This window comes from Argiope bruennichi, chromosome 2, assembly GCF_947563725.1.
Source record: "Argiope bruennichi chromosome 2, qqArgBrue1.1, whole genome shotgun sequence".
Lineage (NCBI taxonomy): Eukaryota > Metazoa > Arthropoda > Arachnida > Araneae > Araneidae > Argiope > Argiope bruennichi.
Window position 1 is genome coordinate 101,489,331 of NC_079152.1, and position 11,122 is coordinate 101,500,452.

The 11,122-nt window shown below is 28.8% G+C and overlaps 1 protein-coding gene across 2 annotated transcripts in view; it reads right to left on the bottom strand.

Annotated features, from left to right (window-relative positions):
- LOC129991590 (alpha-L-fucosidase-like) overlaps positions 1–10,243 on the bottom strand; it is a 53,687-nt gene extending 43,444 nt beyond the window's left edge. The window contains exon 1 of one of the 2 annotated variants that reach the window (XM_056098243.1): positions 9,820–10,243. In XM_056098243.1, the coding sequence (XP_055954218.1) occupies positions 9,820–10,157 (338 nt within the window). In that variant the 5' untranslated portion in view covers positions 10,158–10,243. Of the gene's footprint in view, positions 1–5,194; positions 5,715–9,819 lie in introns of those variants that run through there. The other variant, XM_056098244.1, reaches the window with a different exon arrangement.
- Positions 10,244–11,122: the final 879 nt, after the last annotated feature.

Consider the following 11,122-nt stretch of genomic DNA (forward strand, 5'->3'; position numbering starts at 1 on the left):
CAATCCATAACTTTCACATTGTTATCTCTAAACCACTTTTTTGTTGATTTTGAGCTGTGGATAGATGCAGTATCCTGTTGAAAAGTCCAATTTGGACCACATATTTCAGGTCTTGCATTAAGTAAATGTGTTGGTAACATTTCTTGGTATCGATCAGAATCCATTCTTCCATTCACAAATGCCAGTTCGCATGTACTATTGAAGCTAAAAGCTCGCCAAATCATAACAGATCCACTGCCCATTTGCCTTTTGGAGAAAATCTCTGGTTCTTTTCTTAGATCATGCCAGTAATATCTCCAACCGTCTGGCCCATCTAGATTAAACTTCTTCTCATCGCTGAACATGACTTCTATCCACTCATCTTTGAAATGCAAGTATTCCTTTGCCCAGGATAAACGTTGTAATTTGTGTTGTTTGGCAAGTGGGGGTTTGCAAGCCTTTTTCGCATATTTCATGTTTTTATTGCTCTTTATTGACCTCCAAACAGTAGTGTAAGAACATCCCAGTTTCGATTCTTTTGTAACTTTTCGTACTGATGATTTTCCATTTACACATTTCTGAATAATTCTCCTGCGGGTACGTGAATCGAGCTTTGGCTTAGGTCCTCGCTTTTGAATGGCAGTTGATTTCCCATTTAACTGCTTCACGTAATTTTCCACAGCACATTTTGAACGTTTTATGAGGGCTGCAATATTTCTCAAAGACTTTATTCGTTGTAATAAGCTTTTATTTGGCCTTTTTCAAGATCTGATAACCATTTACCTTTAGCCATATTTTTTCGGCAAAAAATAAGGTACTAACGTGGACGTTTTCAATATAAGCTTTTTAAGTTATTAAAACAACTAGTAGTAAATGAAAATGAGCAATAATAAAAATTTAACTTGAATTTATATACCATCTCATCTAGCTGTCCCTAAAAATTTGAAACACAAATTTGGCATGATTTTTCTATTTTCTTCTTTTATTAATATTGATATTTATTTAATTATTTTAGATTTTTTATTATATTTAATTTTTCATGTTTTTCAAAGAAGTTTTTACAGATATTAGGTAAAAATTATTCCAATTTTATGTTTTTATATGGTGTCCCTAAAAATTTGAAACACACCTTAAAATAAACGCATACATGCATTCTTAATTTCTATATGAGATTTTTATGTGAAAAAAATTTTTAAAAACTATTGAAGTTCATAAACTAGTTAATATTAAATAAATCCTTTGGGATTTTTTATGCAATGTAAAAAAATTATTTTATTTAAATTTCTCAATTTTTTTTTTAAATTTCTGAGCACCTTGCAAGTTTAATACCGATATATTTCGCTTTCTTCCAACGTCTATAAACAACAATCTTGTTGCATTTCTTACGTTGACATTTTTTTCTCATAAATTAAGGACTAAAAAATATTAAAATATTGATTTGGAACTTACGTTTAAGGATAATATATAATATAAATATAGATTAAATTAAGAATAAAATGAATATGAAAAATTAATTGACCTGAAAATTAAAAGGGCTATATATCTTTCTCTCAACTAGCTATGTAATAATTTAAACATTTTGAGCAGTTTCTAATTTTCCATTTACAAGTAACTAATTACCTTTTTGTAGATAATTTTTTATGCGTAAAAGTGGCTTTCCTGGCTGTTAAACTTTTCATAAGGGATGCATTTTAAAAATTTCACCATGTGATGTAATAAAATTGAAAACTATGAATTTGATAGAATCAGTTTATCATATATTATTGCTCGCACAAATTAAAAATTATTGATAAGAACATAACAGAACAAGTGCAAATCTTACATAGGAATTATTGTTCAAAGAAGATAATTTTTCATCTTTATTTTAATACTGGCAAAATCAAGTCATTTAATTGTTTATTGAAACCCTAAAAGTTGCCTGAATTAAAATTTTTTAAGATTATTAAAATTAAAGAAAATATACACGAATATAAAATTAGTATCATTAGAAATAATGCCTTCCAAAGATATAGCTAACAAACACCAAAATCTTAGATTTTTAACTAATATTTTAATTGAATTTTGATTTTGGGGAGAAACCATTGACCTTGAGCAGCAGTATCATGAAGGTTGGGCAAAAATTGTGAATTCGTGTAAAAGGCATATAAACATTTGTCTTTCTATGCATATATAGATAAGTAAAAATATGTTTTGATCGCCAAAAACTGAACCATGCGAACCGCTAGCATTAATTATGACAACCCTACAATTTTAACATCTCCGAGTCCTTATAGTTAATTTATGGAATTAGTTTGTCTGTCGGTGCAAATGATAACTCCAAAAAAGGGAGTGAGTTAGATAAATGAGATTCAGTATGCAGTCTTTATAGCAAAATTGTGGTTTTATATCAAATTTTTGGCCAAAATGTATTAAGTGAAGTTTATATATTCATTTTTATGCAACTGAAAACCATAGAAAGGAAGATGAAAACTGCAACATGCGTTTATCGCAAAATTTATTAATTTTAATACAAGTCTTTACATTACACATCCAAATATTGGAATTTATCCAATACTTAAATCTCTACAATATATTACAAAGATAATCACAAGAACCACAGTATGAAGTATGAAGTCTCCACAGTATGAAGTTTTGAACAACCGTTCAAAACTTCATACTGTGGAGAATATACTTTTCGTAGAAATCAAAGGAAGATTTCTCTGCCTGGTTTTGAACGGTTTATAACAATAATAAAACCCACTAATAATGATAGAACTTCTATAATTCATTAGAAATAGAAGATAAAGAAGTTTTAATTTAACATTTACACTAATTCATTCTCATCACAGTTATTCCAAAAAGGAATGAATGCATCTAATGGCACAAAAGAGCTATCAAGCATTAGATAGTTTCTTACCTTTGAATATTTGCTTGACATAAATAAATTCTTTCATTTTTAATCGTTATGCTCATAAAATTATATTAATATCTGTTGGTTTCTTTTGAGTAAATGCTTGGAACGTAAGATGACATTGAAATGAAATTGCTGTTAAAGGTTAATTATATTTGCTGTTTTATTCTATTGTTTTACTTCAAGGAAACCACAAGATTATTAAATGTCTTGACACATAGAATCAAGATTGATGACTTTTTGACATTGGACTCATCAAATTTTCAAGGTAACTCAGGAATTAGAAAAACAAACTAAGCAACTTTTAGTTAGAAAAATAATAGAATGAAAATATTTCAGATTTATTCTCGTCTGGCTCTATTTCATCAACCGTTCAACACAATTTACAGAAAAAGGGAATCAAGTCATGTGAAAATGATTTTTATGTCATAGAAACTTTATCATATTAATAAAAGGAAACTTGAAAAATCATCTTTGAAATTTATCTGGTAAAACGGTTGAAACTCAGGTAAAATTTTGAAATTTATCTGTTAAGTTAATAGTAAAAAAATTATGTGATCAAAAAATTTGATTAAATAATAACATTGGTCTGAAAATCATTACAAAAATTAATATTATTAAAAACTGAGTTTAATTTTTTTTTTTAAAGTTTATTGCAAATAAAGATAGAAATTGCATGGTAATAAGATTGGTATTGCTAAAATTCAAATCATATGTAAATGATTTTAATGCGATTATAACATTTTAACTTACTGGTAAACCAATGAAAACTTAAGGTAAAATATCTAAATTTTTGGTTTATTGGCTATTCTAAATTTGTTTTGTAAAACGTTACATCCTGTTTCTGTTTCTACAGTATTTTTCTTATAAAATTAACAGAAACTATACCGATTTAGCTACATTATCATATTAGAACCTGCAATCATCGATTATTTAAAAGAAATTCGTATGTATGATCACATATGAATTAAATTCTGAAATAATCAGTGTTTGAATAAATTTCAAAGCCTATCCATCACATATCTATATAGCTAATGATTTCTATCTGGATGTTGTTTCTATTGCCTCCCTAAATAATAAATGTAATCATTAATAGTTAAGTTATTCATGAAGAATTTTTTTGAAGGAGCTATACTTTGAATGTTTGTATGAAATCTTAAATAAGTGAAGTTTAACTTTCTCGTGTAATCTTATCCATTTTTGGATTATATTCCTTTAAGAGAATTTTATTTGCGTGATAATTTTTGCTTCATATCTTCTTTTTAATCCCTTGACAATAAATCAATCAATGGCATCCCTTATAAAATTATTTTACATTATTCGAAAACAAGTTATATAATCAAATTTTAGCGAAATTATATGATAGAAGGAACCAATATCATTTTATTTTCACGCCATGCTTTCCCCAAATTATTGCAAATCACTAAATTAGATCTTGGCCCTGCTTCTGAAAGTGCAATTGCAATCATCATGTCATTCTTATATAAAACTGAATTGATGCGATAGAATAACAAATATATAGGAAAATTCCACACTTTTGTCAAATATATATTCAAAGGACCAGGAACTGTATACAAATATTAATTGATGGAAATGGGAAAAAAATCTTTTGCAAATACAATATTTAAAATGCATTTTTTTTTTCTTTCTTTTTTTGAATATGATAGGATACTGAATCTAAATCTCAAACTAAAGAAACTCAATACTTCTTGACAACAGCTATTTCTAATTAAGAAAATAAATTTTCCTTAAAAGTAAAATTAAAGTAGAAAGGCTTGCAAAACATTTCAAAAGGCATATTATATACGAACTACATTTTCTGTCAATAATTGAGTTCCACTCATTTCCAACATTCTATATTTGCACTAACAGAGAATGCTACCCCTTTATATTTTAAAAAGGTCAAGTACCACTACACTGTTTGTTTACGCTACCTTTGCTCAAATAACAGTACTCAATGCATAACTGCATATCAGTGTTTAAACTGAACCTGATAAATTAACAGCTTTAAATTCGTTATTATAGAATATTGTATTATTTTAAATTTTTAAACCATAAAATTTTATATCTAGTAATACTGCTTTAGCATGCATTTGTAAATTAGTTGAACATTATCTTTAATATCTATCAATATTGCTTTAGCATTCATTTGTAAATTGTTTGAACATTATTTTCTGCATTTCTTGGTGGAAACTCTAACAAAAAACATCATCAAATCTCATTTTAAGATTTAAATTCTTCATATAATTCATGATAATTACAGTAAATATTTTAAGACGTCCGAATTAAAATATTTGCGTTACATTTAATAAATTATCTACTTACTTGGCGCCAGATGCTTCAAATATTTCCGCCCATTTTTCAGGATCGTAAAATTCGGCAGTAAATTGAGGTGCAAATTCAGGATACGTAAAATTAGGCTTAAAATTATTGTCCATAAAATCCACAAAACCCGTTTCGTTTGTCGACCAGTCTTTCCAAAACCATTCAGATCCAAAGCCAGGAACAGAAAACACACCCCAATGAATAAAAATTCCAACTTTTACATCATCATACCATGAAGGTAATGGTCTAGAATCTAGAGATTTCCAGTCTGGAGTGTAGTTACTTTTCACAAACGATAACGAAAATAATATCACTGCAAAACCTACAAAGCTTTTCATTGTTTGTCCTTCGAAAGTGCACACAAATATAGCTATTTTCTTTTGAAATTTATATAAATAATTTCTCTTGAAAATTAAGGGTTGTTTTCGAATTAATTCAAATAAATAAACGACGAATTATCAGCTGTGACATTGTAGAAGGATAATCGCAATCCAAGTTAACAATCTGCTATCAAACCTTTGCCTTTAGATTATTTTCGTTCATTCCAGTAAATACACAGAACTGGTCTTCAGATAAGGCATTACGTAATGCAAACCCATGAAAGAAATAATAACTGATATCGACGAAAAGATTATCATTTCAGTCATGGGTCGAGGTTAATTGAAAAATCCAGTTTCACTTTCGAAATATTGTGTAATAAATAAGAAATATGACTTAATAGAACAGTTATTAAATTAATCTTTTCAAAATCATATCAAAGGAATGTACTCGTAATATCTACTATTTATGTTATCTTTACTGTTTTCATCATTAGCAATATTAAGGATCCTTTCCTCCCTCTCTTACCACTAGATTGACTTTTTCCATTTTTTTTTTAATTTTATGTTAATACTTACGATTCTTAGTACGTCAAAAATGACCATTTGGCCCCACCATTACTCCTTTCGAGACGGGAAGCCTCTATCCTAGACTCACGCACGAGACGGAGCATGCGCGAAAGGAATGATCCCGCAGGATGGGGGTTTTGGGTAGCTAAGCCGAAAAAAAATCACAAAAAATAAAGTTCAAGTCCTATGTCGTCATTTTTGCTACCTTATTAAATTATTAGTTCATTCATAATATGAGCACATCCTTTCTCTGACAAATAGCGTTTTCTTGCTATAATAAACCAAAACCAAGGCTTTCCGTAATAAAAAGAGAAGTGCGCGAAATGTATCGGAAAGCTACGCAAAATACAACAAAACTGATGGTAAAACCCAAACAAACTCATTATTGTTATACAATAATAACAAAAAAAGAAGAAGAAAATAATTCGAAGATCAGAAACGCAAATGATTCTATCAAGTGGAAAATTACACAACCCAGCTCTGTTTATTTACATTACTCTTACTCTCCCCCCCCAAAAAAAAACAACTGATGAGTGAAATACCAAGGTCAGGCTGAATATGAGCGAACTGAAGGCCAGGATAACAAATTATAATTATTTAAATACTAGTGGACACATGGAGCTAGCTATCTAGTGACGTTTAAAAAATTGCTCCAGTTTAAAATGCACTTAAAATTAATGCAATATTTTTAATGCATAAAAAATTTTTAATTAAAGAGGAATATCGACTCAAGAAGTAACATCAACAAGATTTCTTTTAATAGTATTTATATATTAACCGCATGTCAAAGAGAAGTCTAAGATTTAACATTAATAGGCTCTTCCGCAACTAAAAATAATTATATTCGTCAATCGAAGTATCCTAACAAGGATGTGAGTTGGATGATAATCACATTCTGAAAATTTAAATGCTTTGTGCAAGAACATTTACTAAGTTAAACTAATAAAAAAACCTCAACGAGTGTTCTAATCAATAAATTTGTTGGTAAATATTAATTATATTTACATCACAATTTATTAAGTCAACAGAAGCAGTGTCTCATTATTAACTTGGTAGATCTCTGACAATTTTTCTTCCTTTTCAAACAATTTTAAAAAAATCCATCGAGGGTGAAACAGAACGCATGTATTGATGGACAATTGTTAAATTCTTTTTAAGCTATTTTAATTTCTTATCATCAAATAAAAATAATATCAAAATTTTAATGAAATTTTCCAGTAGTTTGCATTCTAAAACTTTTCATCCAATATCATCCAAATGGGATGCCAAAACAAGTCATTAAATTTCAATTTAAAAATCAATTACTTTTAAACAATAGACTCATTAATAATAAGTAACTCATAAATCCAATTTTTTTATGCACCGTAATTTTTCAATTTTTTACATAGTAAAAATTTTTTTAAAAAATCTACGTTACATTCAAAAAAGTTTTGTAAACAAAGAACAAATGCTGCGGAAAGAAACATCAAGAAACTTTATCACGGAGTTTTGATGAGTCTCCTCGTTTCAACCTTTCCAGGTCATTTCGAAATTATGTCTATCTGTTTTTGATCCGATCTTCACTGAAAAATTTAAATGCTTGAATGAAATTTAATATATTTCATGTGCATAATTGATCGAGTCAAACTTAGTATGCAGCCTTCTTGCTAAATTAGTGGATGCATCTCACTTTGGATTCAATCCTTCGAATATTAAAGTCTGTGTGAACATGCTAACTCAAAAACGCAAAACTCCAGATGTTTGATTTAAGCATATGTTTTTCTCAAAAATTATTGATTGGTATCAAAATTTGATCTAAACAGAGAACAGGAAGAGATACTTTTCCAAAATGCACAATCAATTTTCTTCATTACATTACGAATTTAAACTAAAAATAAACTAGAAAATATAGGAAAAAGTGGTACTTTTCCGTTAGCCGGGCCCAAGCGGAAAATCGCCAAATAATGTAAAATTCCGCCAAATTTCTTACGGCCACTTTTTACGGTCGTTTGGCGACTTGGCTCGCGTTCGGTTCACAATTGGCGACATTTGCGCCCAGTTAACGGAAAAGTACCCAAAAAAAAAGTAAATTAGTAGAATAAAAAATGGTAGAGTTCGATTTTAAGAAACAACAAAAAGCGCCAAGAAAATCTTTCGCCAGATTTTAAAAATATACCCAAGTTCAATATTATTTATTATGAAAAATTTTGAATGTGCGAATAGTTTATAGAGCTGAGATACTTTATATATAAGCTCTATGGAATAGTTTAAAGATTGAAATCGCCAAATTGGCGAAATTTTTTCTTGGCGCTTTTTGTTTGCTATTACAACCGACAAGAACTTAAAAAATAGAATTTTCTTTTCTCGTTCGTTAGCTCAAATGCTTTCCTTCCTTTGCTCTTATTTTTTAAAAACTAGCGCATAAACAAACATTTTTTTAATCCAAACGCAAAATTATATTTAATTTATTTTCTCGTACTTCAGATGATATGCATTTTATAATCAGATTTTTCGTTTCATAACTTAATATGTCTGTCCCATTACTTTCCCTTGAGTTAAAAATAATTAAATTCCGTTGAAACCTTTTTCTGGATCAAATTATTAAATAACTAGTCTATATTTATTATTTGTTTTATTACTAAAACATTTCAAGATAAAAATGCTATGTCATCCTTCTAAAAGAAAAGAGAAGCTATGATATCGATTCATTTAAAATGGTGTCTTCCGAATTCAAAAGCTATTAATCAAATCTCTGAATTTATAATTCCTATTTTATCAACGAAAACTAAAGACATAAAGTCAGGCGATACTTTTTTTAGTCTTTCGGTGAAAATATCGCTTGCTACTTTAACTTTGAAAAATCTGAACAATTTATTTTGGCTTTAGATTTATATAATATTGCATCTCATTAGAAAGTCAGCAAATTGGTATTTTGCTTCTTCTTTTATAAATTGGTACCTGTTTACTATTTTATTTCTCGCTTCATATATCGGCAATAATATAAAATTCTGAAATTGTATTGAAAATTTGGAAAAGCGTCATCAAACTTCAGTTTGTAGAAAAATTCACAACTACATAATAAATAAATCCAAAAGACAGAAAAAATTAAATCTACTAAATCTTGACAAATAAAGATTTTTATCATGATAATATTTATGACCTGGCATATTATCACTTAGTTGTGAATTGTGTGATGAAAAAATCATTCCACGTTCTACACGACTAACGGTTGGACCTACAGTGATCGAATTTGGCATGTTATTTCAGCTTGGATAGTATGTGTTCACTATGAAAGGGTTTTGAAATATAAAATACAACTTTAATGAAAAATTTATCAAAATTTTCTTGTGTTTGTTCCATAATTTCGAAACATATTATTTCACAAAAATCATTTTACACCTCTTCAAAAATTCAAAAATAATCTTATCATTTTTATTTCAGTACAATTTTCTCCTTATTTTAATAATTCTTTAAATATTTCTAAATATATTTTATTTCAACATTTTTTCCTTTTTTATTATTGGATTTATACAAATGGGCATTGCGAGGATACTAAACACACTTTTTGGAAGCATGTTATCACCGTTATATAAAGAATGAATTCTAAAAATAAAGATTGTAGAAACAAGACTAAAATATTATTTTCTTACAATTCATATAAAATTTATTAGAACATAAAAGTTAATAAAAACAATGGTAAATAATAAGTTTTCTTGACAATAAAGTTTTGAATTTATTATAAAAGCAAGCTTCACTTACTTCGCGCCAGCTGCTTCAAATATTTCCGCCCATTGCTCTGGATTGTAAAACTCAGCTGTGAACTTAGGTGCGAATTCGGGATAAGAAAATCCTGGTTTAAAATTCTTTTTCATGAAATTCACATAATCCGTGGATTTTGAGTTCCAGTACGACCAAAACCATTCAGATCCAAAGCTAGGTACAGAAAAAACTCCCCAGTGAAGAAATATGCCAACTTTAGCTTCGTCAAACCATGCTGGCAATGGTCTAGAATCTAATGATTCCCAGTCTGGTGTATATTTGCTTTGAACCGAGGATAAAAGACATACTGCCAGTAAAAGTCCTGCAAGATACTTCATTGTGATGATTTAAGCCTATGGCATATAAATCCAACTCTTTCTTTCACTTTATATATACGATATTTGAAAATATCTGGTGTTATCTTTGCATTTAATCATTTTATAAGACAATGCACTATCGATAGCGATATGTTTTCTCTGTTGATATCAAACTGATTCTCAAAACTTTGCTCTCAAGCATTTACGTCATTAAAAACAATCATAAACTAAGTCATGAGATTATCGGCGTATGACTCTACGTTTTAATGTGCAGATTGTAAACGCTCGATACATAAAATAAACATTTCTTATTTTAGGATATTACGACCAACGATTTAAAGTATTTTAAAGAAATTAAAATAAAAACACAAACTACGTCAAATCCAAGTAACGGCGAGCATCTCATTCGTTCTATTTATTTTTTACAATATCAATCTCGTTGCCAGATGCAACAGCAGAAAAATAGTTTCATTTAACACAAAAATAATATATAAAATATTTTTGATGCAATTACTTCAAAAACAAACATGAACAATTATAACAATTAAACAAATACAAAACATTAATAATTATTTATAATATTTAGTTACGTGTGAACCACAATAACTTGCGATGATGAGTTGCGTTACTCACAACCTGTTCCTACATCACTCCCTTGCCAGTAACGAAGTTACGTTAATTAGAAAAAAAATTGAAAATGACATTTAAATTTAATATGAATAGAATGCACTAGAACAACATTTTATGCATCGTCTGTAAAACGCACAGGTCGTTTTATTTTCCTTCCACAACGTGTTTGTGTGGTTAAAGCAGGCAGTTTCTCGTCCTTTATTGAATCACTTAATGCATTCTTATGTTGCATCCTTTCAGTTGAGCCACTTCTTTTGGGTTCACAAGATGCAGGACTGTTAACAGTTGATGGCAATGGAGCATCAGAAGTGTCAAAATGTGTTAACTTATAGGCTGGTTTAATTCGATCAATAGAA